At 35.2% G+C, this 16,822-nt stretch overlaps 2 protein-coding genes across 2 annotated transcripts; one reads left to right on the top strand and one right to left on the bottom strand.

Annotated features, from left to right (window-relative positions):
- On the bottom strand, nucleotides 2,939-4,566 carry LOC110267382 (F-box/kelch-repeat protein At3g23880-like). The gene is made up of 2 exons (XM_021112801.1): nucleotides 3,976-4,566; nucleotides 2,939-3,515 (listed from the first exon to the last, which is right to left on the bottom strand). Exons 1-2 carry the CDS (start codon nucleotides 4,412-4,414, stop codon nucleotides 3,499-3,501), a joined length of 456 nt encoding a protein of 151 aa, XP_020968460.1. The 5' UTR covers nucleotides 4,415-4,566; the 3' UTR covers nucleotides 2,939-3,498.
- LOC107623961 (jmjC domain-containing protein 4) lies at nucleotides 10,223-14,606 on the top strand. Its single transcript, XM_016326374.2, has 9 exons — nucleotides 10,223-10,347; nucleotides 10,889-11,047; nucleotides 11,733-11,895; nucleotides 11,983-12,100; nucleotides 12,256-12,325; nucleotides 12,414-12,494; nucleotides 12,970-13,026; nucleotides 13,127-13,238; nucleotides 13,379-14,606. Exons 2-9 carry the CDS (start codon nucleotides 10,937-10,939, stop codon nucleotides 13,843-13,845), a joined length of 1,179 nt encoding a protein of 392 aa, XP_016181860.1. The 5' UTR covers nucleotides 10,223-10,347; nucleotides 10,889-10,936; the 3' UTR covers nucleotides 13,846-14,606.

Raw genomic sequence — 16,822 nt, 5'->3', positions numbered from 1 at the left:
ATTGCCCGTTGCCCGAGCAAGTTGCATTGGCAAGTGGTGGATAATTGCCTCATTACTTTGCCCTAGAAACAGCATTTGAGTCTCTCTATAAAATAGCATTTGTGTTCTTCTGCTTTTCTTTTCTCTTCTCTGGATCTCATCTTCAATTTTTCTTTTTCTTGTTTTTGATTTGTATTTTTTGTTTTTCTGTTTTCTCTATCTCGATCTCATCTCCCATTTTTTCTTGTTTTTTAGGAACTGTTAACTTTATATTTTGTGATTTTGTTTTGATTTGTGTTTGTGTTCTCCTCGTTTTCTCTTCTTCTCTGGGTCTCATCTCCAAATTTTCTACATTTTTGTTGTTTTTTATTTGTGTTTTTGCTTTTCTGGTTTTCTCGTCTCTCGATCTCATCTCCCATTGTTCCTGTTTTTGAGGAACTGTTAACTTTATTTTGTGTTTGTGATCTTTTGATTTTCTCTTCTCTGATCTCATCTCGAATCTTTCTCCAATTTTTTCTTGTTTTTTGATTTGTGTTTTTGTTCATCTCGTTTTCTCTTCTTTGATCTCATTTCCAAATTTTCTCCAAATTTTTTTCTTTGTTTTTGATTTGTATTTTTGTTTTTCTAGTTTTCTCTTTTCTGTATCTCATCTCTAATTTTTTTTCTTGTTTTTTATTTTTGTTTTTGTTTTTCTGGTTTTTTTCTTCTCTTGGTATCATCTCCCATTGTTCTTGTTTTTTAGATTAATTTTATTTTGTGTATGTGTTCTTTTGGTTTTCTCTTCTCTAGATTTAATCTCGAATTTTTCTCAAATTCTTTTCTCGTTTTTTATATGTGTTTTTGTTTTTATGGTTTTCTCTTTTCTGGATCTCATCTCCAAATTATTTTCAATTTTTTTTCTTATTTTTTATTTGTGTTTTTGTTTTTCTCGTTTTTTCTTCTCTGGATTAGGTGCTGCTGAAAAGTCCCTACTGGGAGTTCCACTCTCTCAGTGGTAACAGCACATCTTTTTCCGAGAATGAAAAAAACAGAGAGAAAGGATTCCATTTGTAATTTCCGAAAAGAGAAGAACACGACGAAGAAAGTTGGAAGGATCGTTGGAAGGATCGATTGATCTCTCGGGTGTGGAGGAGTCCCACATTGCTGAGTTACTTAATTAAAAATAGATATAAATTGCCCGACGTCAAGATTCCCATTGGAGAAATTTCTATTGGAAAAATTCCTCCAGCAATTTATATATTGTTTTTAATTAAGTAGCTCAGCCATGTGGAGCTCCCCCACACCCGATAGATTAAATCAACCCTTCCATCATGTAATTTATTTTTAGTAGTTTATTCATGTATTATCTCGTCCATCAATTTATGTATTTTTAGTAATAATTTTATTTTGTTTTTTTAGAGGTGAGACTAAGAAGCTGCTCCATTATGTAATTTCATTTCTAACAGCAGGATTGCCCTCCAATTTTAGAGGATATCCTGGATGACTGATGTCTCCAAGATTGGTTGTCCGATCATCCTCCTCCTTCGAGGATCTCATTTGGTTAGCCATTATTCATATTGTTCCACCGCATTATTCCACTGCTGTAACTCAACTTTCCTGATCTGTGTCCCCTCGTATCGAGGCTGACACACAGGATTTAATCCTTGAACATTGTTATTTATTTTAATGCCTTATAACATTGTAATTAGAAAAGTTGGATCTCTTGTATTCTGAACTTCCTCTTATTAACTGCATTTTAAAAACTATTAATGGGCTTGGATTCAAAGTGAATGGGTATTGAGACTAACGTATAATAAAAGTTCTCCTTGAAATATAGAAAGCAACCGGTATTAACTTCATCGTACAATAAAAGTTTAAACCATATGTAATAATATAATATAAATAATATTATACATCCAAATTTTTTTATAAACTAATTTAACTAAGTTAAATAATAAAATTTAAAATAATATTATTTATAATAAAAAAAAAGACTTAAGTTACATTACAATTGTAAGTTTTAATTACACTACTTCATAATCATGACTTATCAACTTATTAACTAATTTTCAAACCCTGTTAATTTGACTTCATTAGTTCATTAACAATTAACATAATACTCTCCGCCCAACTTTCCTCCTCTTTTACCATAATGTCCTCGTTCCATGTAGATCATATTTTTCATTTTTATTTTTTTATTAGTATAATTCATACCTAATGCCCTTTCCTTATGCTATCTCATTCTACTCTATAAAACACAATCTTCTTTAATTATTTTTTTTATTGTTCACGGTATCTCCTAATCCGATAGGTTAAGAACTAATCCGTCGCAAATCTGAGCTCTATTTAAGGGTCTGTTGCTGATCAATAGGTTATTGTATACACAAGGCGGGATTCGAACTTCTGGCACTTGAGCCTCAGCGAACCATTAGTTTTATGAGAAACTCTTTGGGTCCTTGAAAAAAACCTATTTCAAAATTGGTTAGTTGGGAGCCACCAAAAGCGGGTTTTGAGGCCGGATACAAAAGAATGCTAATTCTCAATCAAACTCTTTGGTAGCCTTTTTGCTTATATCTATTTTTTAGTGTTATCCCACATCTTTATTCCAAATCAATTCATTCTTTATAGTGAAATAATGATGGGCCAAGAGTTTTGGATCCTTTTATACGGAAGAATATATCATAGGAAGAGTTTCAGGTATATCACCGATGCACCAGTTATTTTAATCGTTGATCTGAATTATAAAAAATATATATAATATATATTAATTAAAATCAACCGTTAAAACAACTGGAACACTGGTATTCATGATAACTTTTCCTAGATCATAAGTTGTCAAAACTTTCAACTTTCTACACTTTGAAAGAACGCCTGATTTCTCAATTTCCATATTGTGAAGGTTATCTAACTAAAAAAAAAAGTTTTACTTAAAAGGTTTAGTTTAAGTACATCCAAAAAATAAAAAAGTGATTGTTAGGTATACTATAATCAAAGCAAAGTGTATGGGATAGAACTTTTAAAACAGCCAAAAAGAGCAGACAACATACTCAAGCAGCAACAGCATCACTAAGATCAACAATTGCCTAAGAAGAGGCATCCTTTATGAAATGGTCTAAAAGCTAATGTGGTTGCCTCCTTTTAGAATCAGAATTGCTGCTATAGCCAACCACAAGAGATTAGAACAATCCTGCAAAGGGAGGCATTCTGGCAGCAAAGGAGGCAAACTGAGAACAGCTGGGGACTTATCTATTCTGTGTGGTGTTAATTACTACTTAACAACATATTCTAACTAAATCGAAGCCAGAGTCTATCAGTCTATAAAAAAAAATACAAAAAAACAAGGAACCACATTAATGATAATAAAGTTATGGATTCAAGAGACAGGGTAGGAAATTCTTCACCAAATGAATAGGCCTGGCTTAAATAACCGCATTTGAGATGAGCAAGTTGGAAGACCAAAGTGCGAGGGTGAAACTAAGCTTTCATGATAGATGTGAAAGTCCCTTCCGCCTGCACCCCGAGACAAAGGAGGGAGTTTGGTCATGCCATCATCGGAGCTGTCAATATTAGGAAAATCTATGCTGCCATCATTTAAGTTACATAAAACAAACTTGCCATTAGGAGAAATCACCAGTAGAACGTTATTTTTCAACATGTACATAGGCTCTAATGCACAATTTAAAGGAGGATTAAGGAGTAGTGGGTGGTGGGGGATTATGGCCAATTTAGTCCAGGATTCAGGAACTCCATACTCCATCATGATCCAGAGAGTCCAATGAGTTTTCTTAGTCTCATAACAAACAGCAAGACAACCCCTCAAGATACCCAGTCGGGGTAACACTCTGAGAGCATCATCTGAATCCCTACTGGGAAGGGAAATCTGACTATAAGTCTCTTTCACCAAGTCAAGGGAAAGAACTGCGACAAAACTAGTAAGACAGCTGCAAAGAAGCCAATTAAGGGTGCCAGTGCCACTTACAAAAAGCCCTACCAAATTTGACAGAATAGCCTTCTTACCGGGGTCACATAGTCTATGTGGGAAATCCTGAATTGTTCTCCAGGTACATTTTGGGCCGAATGTGAAAATTCTGGTGACAGGTCCACCTGATTTCTTTTCCTCAACGAGGAAATTGAGGAAAAGCTTATACTTGTCGTTCACATGATCATAACCGAATCCACAGACGAAGAAGATACCACCAATTTCAAGTGGCTGAGATGTGAATCCGGTGCAGGGGTTCCACAGCATGGCACGCTCCTCATCGTGCAAGCACAGCAATCCATTACAAGAGCCAATCATGCGAAGGTGGCGTCGTCCCTCATAGGCAACTACTTTGGTGGGTTCATGGGGACGGTTCTCGAACACAGATCGGATGGAGAAAACTCCGATTGCGGGGTATGAGAGCCTGTAGCTATAATAGGCAATACGCGGGTGGGTCAAGGCTGGATCCACCGCCATTGAACGTCGAAGGTGGTCCTTGGCAAATTGGGAACTGGAAATTAGGGTTCTGAATGAACTGCAGACGCTGTTCCTTAATCGAACAAGAGACCTTGCCGGAATCCTCAGCAGGATTTCCGCTATGAGCTCGTCCAGAAGGATAGGCGGTGGTAACATCATCAGCAATCGGATCCCTCCTCATTCGTACGAGGAAACTCCACAATATAGCAGGAATAAGAAATCAAAAACAATATAATTCTAACAATTCTGCTCTCAACATAAAACATACATTGAGATGAGATAGAGGAGGAGGAAGACGGCGGTCAGCAGGGAACGAGGGAAGGAGGCACGGGGCCGCCGCAACTTCTTCGATGAAATTTTGGTACTCCCGAATCCGGATCTATCCAATGTTATTTCAATTCAATTAAGTATCTTTTAAAAATAGTTTTATTACAATAATTTAAAAAAATTAAAACATGTTACGATAAGAAAAACAATGAATGATTATGGGTGGCTAACATTTTTCATACTCAAGTTCATTATTACCAAAGTCTTTGTATTTAATAACAGTGGAATAAGGTGGCCTCTTTACATGTATAAATAGAGGCTAAACCTCAGTACGTGATACAACACAAGTAAGTAATAATAAAATCACTTCTCTCTTTATGTTGCAATCAAATACTCTTCTCTTTATATTTTTAGTACAATTCTTTCTTTTCTTTTATTTTATTAGTATTCTAAATTCTCTTTTCTATTACTCTTTACATATAATATTAATAGCAATATCAATTATCTTTATTATATTGAGATAATAACAATAAACATATGCAATTCTCGCATATAAATATATAAAGTATTTTATCAAGTTACTTATATTAATATTAGAGTCTTCTATTTACATTTTATTTTATATTACCTCTTCCTTATTTATTTATTTAGTTATTTTATAACACGTTATTAGCACGAGACTCTGATCAAATTTTTAGGAAGACTCAGGTAACAAATTTTCATTATGTCGAAGCTCTCTCATCTTGAATTCAATGCTCTTGATATATCTAGAAACAATTATTTATCATGGATACTAGATGCTGAAATCTATCTTGATTCAATGGATCTTGGAGATACCATTAAGGCTGAAAATAATGCATCCCAGAAGGATAAAGCTAAAGCCATGATTTTTCTCCGTCGTCATCTTGACGAAGGATTGAAAAATGAATAATCTTACATTAAAAGATCCTGCAGATCTTTGGAAAGATCTTGAAGAAAGGTATAATCATCAGAAAACGGTGATACTTCCTCAGGCCCGATATGAATGGACGCATTTGCGTTTACAAGATTTTAAATCTATAAATGAATATAATTCTGCAATGTTTCGAATCACCTCACGAATGAAATTGTGTGGGGAAAAAATAATTGATCATGATATGTTGGAGAAAACTTTCTCAACCTTCCATGCCTCGAATGTGCTCCTGCAGCAGCAGTATCGAGAGAAAGGGTTTAAGAAATATTCTGAGTTAATTTCTTGCCTTCTTGTTGCCGAACGCAACAATGAGTTGTATTGAAAAATCATGAAGCGCGCCCAGCTGGCGCCGCCCCATTTCCTGAAGTAAATGCGGCAAATCGTTACCCCAGAAGAGGTAAATGGCAAGCTTTTAATAACAAGAAAAATTATGGAAGACAACTCATGATTCAAATAAGAAAGTTATATTAGAAAAATTACCCTCACTTTCATATGGATTGTATTATACCAAGATTAGTGCAATTGAATCACATGCCACTGTAAACCAGAAGTTTATTAGCCCAAATGAATTCATAACTTGGCACGACCGATTGGGTCATCCGGAAACAACCATGATGAGAAGAATTATTGAAAATTCTCATGGACATTCACTAAAGAACCAGAAGATTCTTAAAACTAGTGAATTTTGTTGTGCTGCATGTTCACAAGGAAAGTTAATTTTAAGGCCATCACCAGTAAAGATTGGATTTAAGTCTCCTGAATTCCTGGAAAGGATTCAAGGTGATATATGTGGACCTATTCATCCACCATGTGGATCTTTTAGATATTTTATGGTCCTAATAGACGCATCTTTGAGATGGTCGCATGTGTGCTTATTATCTTCTCGCAACCTGTCGTTTGCGAGATTACTGGCTCAAATTATTCGTTAAAAGCACAATTTCCAGAAAATCCAATTAAAGCAATTCGTCTTGATAATGCTGGTGAATTTACTTCCCAAGCTTTTGATGCTTATTGTATGGCTAATGGAATAAGTGTTGAACATCCAGTAGCTTATGTTCACACGCAAAATGGGTTAGCAGAATCACTTATTAAGCGCCTCCAATTAATTGCTAGACCCTTACTTATGAGAACAAATCTCCCAACCTCGGTTTGGGGGCATGCTATTTTACATGCTGCAGCACTTATTCGTTTGAGGCCAACGAGTTATCATCAATTCTCTCCTATGCAATTAGCTTTTGGCCAGCAGCCAAATGTTTCCCATTTAAGAATATTTGGGTGTGCGATATATGTTCCTATTGCACCACCTAATCGCACCAAAATGGGACCCCAAAGAAAATTGGAAATATATGTTGGATATGATTCTCCCTCTATAGTGAGGTATCTTGAGATACAAACTGGAGATGTATTTAAAGCCCGATTTGCGGATTGTCATTTTGATGAATCAAAATTTCCAACATTAGGGGGAGAGAATAAGCTTCCTGAAAAGGAGCTTAACTGGAATGCATCATCATTAATGCATTTAGATCCTTGATCAGGGCAATGTGAACTGGAAGTTCAAAAGATTATACATTTGCAAAGAATAGCAAATGAATTGCCTGATGCATTTTCCGATACAAAGAGGATAACCAAATCTTACATACCAGCAAAAAATGCCTCAATTCGAATTGACGTCCCAGTAGGACAAGTAGCCACTGAAGCAAATTCACGCCAGAAGCGTGGCAGGGCGGAAAATGCCCCAATTCGAATTGATGTCCCAGTAGGGCAAATAGCCACGAAAGCAAATACACACCAGAAGCGTGGCAGGCCTGTCGGTTCCAAAGACAAAAATCCTCAAAAGAGAAAAGAGGTAAATAATATTCCTGTTAAAAAAGACATAGTAAAGACACCTGCACTTGTCCAAAATTTTGATATAACGCCAGAAGACGTTCAGGTACCTGAAAATTGTGAAAATGACGAGATCTCGATAAATTATGTCTTTACAGGAGAGAAATGGGACCGAAATAAGACAATTGTCAATGAAATATTTGCATATAATGTGGCATTAAATATCATGCATGAAAGTAAGGATATTGAGTCAAGATCAGTTGAAGAATGTCGACAAAGAAATGATTGGCCAAAATGGGAAGCAGCCATGAAGGCTGAATTAGACTCACTTGCAAAACGTGAAGTCTTTGGACCTGTAGTCCGTACACCTGAAGATGTAAAATCTGTTGGATATAAGTGGGTATTTGTGAGAAAACGAAATGAGAAAAATGAAGTTGTGCGCTATAAAGCCCGACTTGTGGCACAAGGTTTTTCACAAAGGGCCGGTATAGATTATGAAGAAACGTATTCCCCTGTAGTGGATGCGATAATATTGCGTTATTTGGTCAGTTTATCTGCATATCATAAACTGCATATGCATTTAATGGATGTGGTAACAGCCTACTTATACGGCTCATTAGATCGAGATATCTATATGAAAGTCCCTGAAGAACTAAAGATATCTAAACCATCCAATGAATATTCGCAAGGGTTATACTCAGTCAAATTGCAAAGATCTTTATATGGTCTAAAGCAATCTGGACGAATGTGGTATAATCGTCTTACTGAGTATCTGGCCAAAAACGGATTCAAGAATGATGATATCTGTCCATGTGTTTTTATAAAGAAATCTGCATCTGGATTCGTTATAATTGCTGTGTACGTTGATGATTTAAATATCATTGGGACTCTTGAAGAGATTCCAACAATTATAAAAACTCTAAAAGAAGACTTTGAGATGAAAGATATTGGAAAGACTAAGTTTTGTCTCGGCCTGCAGATCGAGCATATAAAAGGTGGGATCTTTATTCATCAAACAACATACACAGAAAAAATCTTGAAAAGATTTTATATGGATAAGTCACATCCATTAAGTATCCCAATGATCGTAAGATCTTTGGATGTGAAAAAGGATCCATTCCGTCCTAAAGAAGAAAATGAAGATATCCTTAGTCCTGAAGTACCATATCTTAGTGCCATTGGAGCGCTAATGTATCTTGCTAATAATACGCGACCTGACATATCATTCGCGGTGAATTTACTAGCAAGGTATAGTTCCTCTCCAACCAGAAGACATTGGAGTGGAATCAAACAAATTTTTCGATATCTTCATGGAACGGTTGATATGGGATTGTTTTATCCCTATGAATCCAAGTCACAACTAGTTGGCTATGCAGATGCTGGATACTTGTCTGATCCACATAAAAGGAGATCTCAAACAGGATATCTGTTTACATATGGTGGAACAGCTATATCATGAAGGTCCACGAAACAGACGATAGCAGCAACCTCCTCTAATCATGTTGAAATACTGGCGATTCATGAAGCTAGTCGCGAGTGTTTTTGGCTGAGAAGTTTAATTCAATATATTCTGTCATCATGTGGACTAATTGATCATAAGATAGCTCCAACTGTCCTGTTTGAAGATAATACAGCATGCATTGCTCAACTTAAGGGTGGATACATCAAGGGTGATAGAACAAAGCATATTTCTCCCAAATTCTTCTTCACTCATGATCTTCAAAATCAAGGGACAATTGATGTCCAACAGATCCGCTCAAGTGACAATCTGGCAGATTTATTTACAAAGTCACTCCCAAAATCCTCCTTTGAAAGATTAGTACATGAGATTGGGATGCGCCGATTTCGAGACATTAAATGATGTCGGCAAGAGGGGGAGATTGTACTCTTTTTCCCTTGGTCAGGTTTTTTTTCCCATTGGGTTTTTCTTGACAAGGTTTTTAATGAGGCAGTCCCCATCACAAAGGATATTGTACTCTTTTTTCTTCACTAAAGTTTTTTCCCATTGGATTTTCTTTAGTAAGGTTTTAACGAGGCATAATCCTAAATGGTCATTCAAGGGGGAGTGTTACGATAAGAACAACAATGAATGACCATGGGTGGCTAACATTTTCCATACTGAAGTTCATTATTACCAAAGCCTTTGTATTTAATAACAGTGGAATAAGGTGGCCTCTTTACTTGTATAAATAGAGGCTAAACCTCAGTACGTGATACAACACAAGCAAGTAATAATAAAATCACTTCTCTCTTTATGTTGCAATCAAATACTCTTCTCTTTATATTTCTACTACAATTCTTTCTCTTCTTTTATTTTATTAGTATTCTAAATTATCTTTTCTATTACTCTTTACATATAATATTAATAGCAATATTAATCATCTTTATTATATTGAGATAATAACAATAAACATATGCAATTCTCTCTCTCTTTATTTTTAATACTTCTTTCTATCTTTGTATATATATATACATTACAACATATAATATTATTATATATATATAAATTATTATTGAGCTAATTATTTTAATATTAGAATCTTCTATTTATACATCTCTATTATATATATATCTTTTATTTCACAACAAAACAAACATATCTAAAAATTATGAATAGATTTAGTATTTTTTTAAAATTAAATACACATACAAAATTTATTTAAAATTAAATGCTATTTGTTTATTGGAGTTGGCAAAAGACTTCAATAGATTTATTTATTTTGAATATAAAATGTGGAAAATTTGTCACTCTCCTTTTGAAAAAAAACCTTTGTTGCTCAATGGATTCTCGGAACATCACAATTGGAGAGCTTCAGTTGATTGGGTCACCCCTCTTGGCCACCCCAATTTTCAATTTTTCTCCACAAATTTTGGGGATTCCAAAGTTCAGGTACATTATCCATTGCTTCTCTTGTTCAGTGCAATGTTATCAAATTCAAACCCTTGAGCTAATATTAGGTGCCCAATTTTATTTATTTTTTACTTTAAAGTTGATTCAAGTTTTATCTAAGTGTGTGGAGTTTAGGTGAACTCTTGAATTTGATTACCTTGATTATTAAATGATTAGTTGATTGTAATTGGGTAGCAAGAGGAGTTTGTGTTGGTACTTTGGAATATGTAATGTTGTTCTTTCTTTTTTGTGTTTTTTGGGAATTTTAGTTTTTGTTGGATGTAATATATTAAGGACTAAGGATGATTGTAATAAAAATGGAATGAATTTGATTCCTAAAAGTAAAAATGGTGAATGGCTATATAATCTTTTGTGCTTTGTTTTGTTGTTTGAGATTTGATTTCTTAGATATGGTTGATTATTGATTAGTTATTATGGATGATTATAATCAAATGGTCTGAATTGGATTTCTTAAAGTGGAAAAAAAAGGGTTGGTGAATAGCAATAATGAGTCAATTTGTTTGTGCTTGTCAAAGGGAAGGTTGCAGATTGTGACACAAGAGAGTTCACCGATCAGAAAAGGGAGGAGATGCTGGTTTCGGATTTTATAGGACGTTGCCTTCAAGATGTTGAAGGTTCTGCAGTCCAATCTAGCAATAGTCACTCTGTACCGTATTTGAAGGATTGGCATTTTGTAAAGGTATGCCCTATGGAGCTGGAGCCTAGTCTATGTTTCTGATATGCACAGGTCATCATTTAAGTTTCACCGTGTGGGTTTTGGTCCCTCCTCAAAAATTTAGAGATAAACTTTGTATAATAACCTGAATTGGAATTCAGAAATACATGCTTGAGTCTTTTTATCTCACCCTATTTTTAAGGGGACACCAAACACTCCATAAAAGTTAGTATTTTATGTTGTCTCATTCTCAATCATGGCATCCTTCATATATCAATATTAGACTCTGATTAGTGAATGAAATAAGGAAGCCTTTCAGCAGGGTTTGTCATGCATTGTTTATCATTCTCGTTCACTTTGTATCTTTTCATTAAGGCTCTGGTGCAATTAAATAGGATTGCCACCGTTGCTTTCCTTGAATTGTAGTCAATAAAGTTTTTGGCTGTTTGTTTTACTATTTATTTATAGTGCAACCTTCCTATATATCAAGTTGCGAATCTGTGTTCTGTGACCTAGTAGCTTCTTTATATAATAAACACACAGCATTAGCAAGAACAAACAGAAGTTAACAGGTGACTATTTGTCTTATTGGCATGGAGAATCCTCTCCTTACATCAGATTCAGAGGCTCAGAGCTTTTATGTGTTATATATTCTTGCTTTTGTAGATGACATTTTCCTCACTGGTTTTGTCTTTTCTCTCTCTGGCAGGAGTATCCAGAATATGTAGCATATAAAACTCCAATGTTCTTTTGTGATGATTGGCTTAACCTGTATCTTGACAACTACAGAATGCATACTGATTCTGACACATACCAAGAAAATAACGAAATATGTTGCTCTGACTATCGTTTTGTATACATGGGAGTTAAAGGTTCGATTGGTCTAGTAGCAACTAATGTCAGATGATTATGTACTAATCTTACCACTATTAACCTCTAGCTTTTTATTCTTCTCGCAGGATCTTGGACTCCTCTTCATGCCGATGTTTTCCGGTCATATAGCTGGTCGGCAAATGTTTGTGGAAAAAAGAGATGGCTTTTTCTAGATCCTTCCCAACATCATCTTGTATTTGACAGGTATGAATGCATTTCTTTTGCCAAATACAAACTAATGATGTTGTTTCAGAAGACAGTGATCCCAATGAGACAACGCTTGGTTGTTGTTTCAAAATACTTTATGAATTGTTTTGTACATAGTTGTCAGAGCTAAGTTGCTTTCAACTTTTATTTAGGAATATGAAAAATTGTGTATATAATATCTTTGATGAAGTATCTGACTCAAAATTTCCTGGTTTCAAAAAGGTAAATTTTAGCTCTCCATCTTGTCGTAAATCCTATTTATTCCGAGAAACTTCTGCATTAGCCTTCAGCAATTTGCCCATGTATGCAGGCTATCTGGTTAGAATGCATGCAAGAAGCAGGTGAAATTATATTTGTTCCCAGTGGATGGTACCATCAAGTTCATAATTTGGTATGCCCTAGCTTCTTATGTTTATCGATGTTATACACTTATACCCTCTTGCTTTTGAAATCGTTTCCTACAATCCCTTTAAAGTTGGAATTTTTTATGGACCAAATAAAGTAATGCTTCTGTTGGGATCACTTAGCTCACATTGTTTACTCCCCTGTTTAAAAAGATGTCGATTGCATTACATGGTAGAGGCAGCGATATAGCTAGCTTCTGAAAGATGGAGTTTTGAAGCATATTATGGTTTCTTTTTAGCTTTTTTTTTTCTCAGTTTTTTCAATTTTCAAAGTTTGTGAAGAAAAATGCAAAAAGAATATAATCATGTTTTCTTAACAAAATCCTAATACCAAAATCACTGAACATGAAAGCAGAAACAAAATATGCCTTAGATTTTTATTCTAAACAAGAATCATCAGATGAACCTATCAAGGATATTTTAGATGATGTAATCATTCAATGGTATTTCTTAACATTTCAGGAGGATACAATATCTATAAACCACAACTGGTTCAATGCGTATAACCTTTCATGGGTGGTAAGTTGAGCAATGTGATCAACTACATGTGTGGGAATCAAATTTAAAGAGAAATATATAATTGACTAAATTTGCATCATAATTTTCTGTACTATTATAGTGGAATTTACTTTTGAGGGACTACAATGAGGCCATCGAATACATAGAAGACATCAAGGATGTATGTGAGGATTTCGAAGGTCTTTGCCAGCGCAATCTTGCTGCTAACACGGGTATTAATGGCATAATCAGTTATCATTCAAAGATTGATTTATTTCATTGAAAAAGAAATTTCTGATAATTCAATTAACGGATAAAGGGATATATATTTTATGATTAATAGTAGTGGTGTTGTTATTATTATTTGAAACAGGGATGAACTTTTATGACTTCTTTGCTTTCATATCACGCTTCACCTTGGCCAACATTGTCTTGCTTTGTTATATAAATGGAAGACATGGAAATATCACTCAAATCTCATCAACAATAGCTCGGCATTTATTGATGAATCTTGGATCCATAAGGAAGGTTGCATCGGAGATGAAAGACAGGCATGCTCTAAAAGGAAATCAGGATCGCGCTGTGGACATTATAGAAACACTTGAAGATCCTAGGTTTTGCAAACTGTGCATGGATATTGGAAGAACATATGCAATGATACATGAAGAGTCTCATTTGTCCTTTGATTTCGAGAGCGCTTCGGCTGGTGAAATAGCGGATCTCACTGTTTTGAAAGCATACACTTCATCTCAGTTCTACACACCTGAAGATCTTGTTGAATTTATAGACAATGCTGTTGCAGAACATGGTGACTGTTACATCAACTCATCTGCAATATGACCATGCTCAATGCGTTCCAAAGTTCATATTTGATAAGTAATACCATGTTCGATTTTCCGTTTAGAAAGCTGCAAACCATGGTTGGGCAAAAGCTACACTCTTCTCGGAGTTCTCACTACTGTTGCGAGGACTCCTTTGATCAACGATCTATAAGAACTTCTGTAAGCACTCGTTGAGCCTATCGGCATCACTAGCCTCTTTCTACATGAGTACATGCCATGGTTTTGAAGTTCTAAACGAAAAACGATGTTACGGCTGCACATGAAGTAGGATCCAGCAACTGCATTCTTACAATTTTTAACTGACCCTTTTGGAACTTGTCCATGTTTGAGTAATCTATACTCATTACTGTGTTTAACTGATCCTCCATCTTGCTTATTCCGCATTTCATGCTACATTTAAATTCTTAATAGTTTTTGTTTGTCTTCATGAGTTACCCTGCTTTCTTATGTGGTCCATGTTTCAGAAACCAATGCTTCCTTGATGTCAAGCTCTCAATGTTTCTGTAATGAGAGAGAGAAAAAGAGTTGTTTGGTGAAGTCCTAGAAAACTAGGGAGTTGAAGCCTATTATGTGTTTCCTTGAAGTAGTGTGATTTTGAAGGAAGGTTAGTAAGATTCTCACCTCAAGATCTCATAGGGATACCTACACATTTGGTGTTTTGTTATTAATTATTAAAATATTTGCACTGTAGCATCAAAGATACGAATTTAATTTTGATGCACTATCAGTGTAAAGTAATTTTATACGTGCATCCAATTACATAATGCCACATCAGTAAAAAATAACTACCTTTTACATTAATCGCGCGAATGGTCATACAAAAGAACAGATGTAACTGTACGACTGTGTAAAACGCTTTACATTGTCTATATATTAAAATTAAACTCTAAAGAGATACACATAAAATTTGCTTGAATTAGTAATTTTCTGTTATTGAGATTTGAGAGGAACAACTTTTAGGGTTAAAAGCTGAAACATTTGAATTGAACTGAAGTAGACTAGCACTTTTTATTTTATATATGCACTTGTCTTTTTTGAAAATGAGGGCATGGTAGGGGACCTTCATGTGTCACTCACACATGAAACATAGAAGTGTCAATTCTTAGCTCTTGGGTAAATAAACCCTAGTCAATTTCTTTCTTTTTTGTCTGGTGTGAATCATCTAAGAATAGTAAATAAAATGATGCATTGCTGACATTGACTCTCACCTTTTGTTGTGTGTTACTTCTAGTCTACTACTACTGGTTTAGATTGAGAATGATGCTTCTTTAGTTAATATTTAAAATATATTGTTAAAATTAAAGTTAAATTTTTCAAAGTTTTAATAACACTTGGTTATTTTTATTTTTTAAATTAAAAAATAATATTAAATAATAAAAAATGTTCTTTTGTTTTAGCAACACTTTAAAAAATGTTGCTAAAATTTTATAGTTAGGATAGTCACCGTATCTATAGGCACTATATATATGTCTCTAAGGTAGCGTTTGTTTTGAGGTACTGAGACTGAGAGACTGAAACTCAGTATCATGTTTATTGGTTCAGAGACTAGTACTAAAATTTCTGTCTCTGTCTTCAAAATTTCAGTATTTCGGTACCTCCAAAAAGTGGGGACACAGGGGACTAAAATTTTTAGAGATGGAGACTGATATTTTAATAACATTTTATACCTAAAATACTCTTATTTCAATTAATTAATTCCAATTTTACCTTTTGTGCAAATTAAATTAGAGTTTCATTCTTGTTTCAATTTTTGTCTCCAATTTTACACCAAACAGAATATTGAGATTTATTTCAATCTCTATCTCTTAGTCTCTGTCTCTCAGTCTCAGTCTTTACGTCTCTGTCTCTCCACCAAACGCTACTTAATGGACTTGACATTGTTATAATTTGTTAAACACGTCCTTAAAATTATCATCAAGCCAAAGTTCAGAACATGACAAAATTATTATTATTATTATTATTATTATTATTATTATTATTATTATTATGAAATGTTTTTATTATGAAAAACTAAAAGTTTTTAGTTTACTCCTATTTTCAATCAAATCAATTTCTCATATGCCAAAAGGGTAAACTAAACTTAATAATCCATGTTTTTCCACATCACAACTAATAGACTAAAAGTGCAATTCAAGCTAAATATCCAAGATATATACAAGTCCAAAGTGCAAAATACAACAAAGTAAAAATAAACAGAAGTACAATAAAATATAAATGTGCAAGTACTAAAAGAAAAATAAAATAAAATAAAGCAAAATATAAAATAAAGCACAATAGAATAGAAGTCTGAAATGGTTCACCAAAATATAATCCGTCGGAAACGGCGACCTCCCGACACTTAGATCACAGCATTGTCCTCGATGCTCTCAGTCAAGCTGGGTGTGAAGGATCATTGCCTGCATCTCTATCGTCTCCTGTCGAAGGATGTGCCGCAGGCTCTGTGGGGTGCTCAGGCTGAGTCGCCTCCTGCTGGGTCTCCTCCTGCTCATCCTTCTCCTCCTCGGACTGCTCCGAGGGTGTGTCAGGCTCAGAGGGGATGTCAGTACGCCCTGAAGTCACAATCAACTTCAAATGTGCATAGCGTCGCTTGTTGCGATGCTCAAACTGCTCATAACGTCGCAACAGGTGCCGCTCCATCCAATCCATGCGCTCAAAGAGGCGCTGCACAAGACGATAGACCGGCTGTGATGCAAATGAAGGTGCTGATCGAGATTGTGCAGATGGTCCTACTGCAGCTGAAGAAGTAGTCAGCTTAGTAGCTGCTGCTATGGCTGCTCGGTCTCTGTGCTGGGCTACTGGGCGGTCACCAAACCAGTCACCCCAAGGGATAACCTTCTCCTTACCATGAGCGGCTGGTGCCTTATCGCCCTGCTCCCAAGGTACCTCAACCCGGTGAGCTAGCTGTGTGACCAAACAAGGGAATGGCAGGTTGCCTCTGATATTGGCCCGGTACATGTATCTCCTGATGAGTCGTA

This window comes from Arachis ipaensis, chromosome B10 (genome assembly GCF_000816755.2).
Source record: "Arachis ipaensis cultivar K30076 chromosome B10, Araip1.1, whole genome shotgun sequence".
NCBI lineage: Eukaryota > Viridiplantae > Streptophyta > Magnoliopsida > Fabales > Fabaceae > Arachis > Arachis ipaensis.
Note: the sequence above shows the minus strand (reverse complement) of the source record. Positions and strands in the feature narration are given on the sequence as shown.

Excerpts from the sequence above, each read along its gene's own strand:
- LOC110267382 (XM_021112801.1), bottom strand. The coding sequence starts at position 4,414 with ATGGCGGTGGATCCAGCCTTGACCCACCCGCGTATTGCCTATTATAGC.
- LOC107623961 (XM_016326374.2), top strand. The coding sequence starts at position 10,937 with ATGCTGGTTTCGGATTTTATAGGACGTTGCCTTCAAGATGTTGAAGGT. Across the intron at positions 11,048-11,732 it reads AGGATTGGCATTTTGTAAAG|GAGTATCCAGAATATGTAGC; the intron begins GTATGCCCTATG and ends TCTCTCTGGCAG. Across the intron at positions 12,101-12,255 it reads CATCATCTTGTATTTGACAG|GAATATGAAAAATTGTGTAT; the intron begins GTATGAATGCAT and ends ACTTTTATTTAG.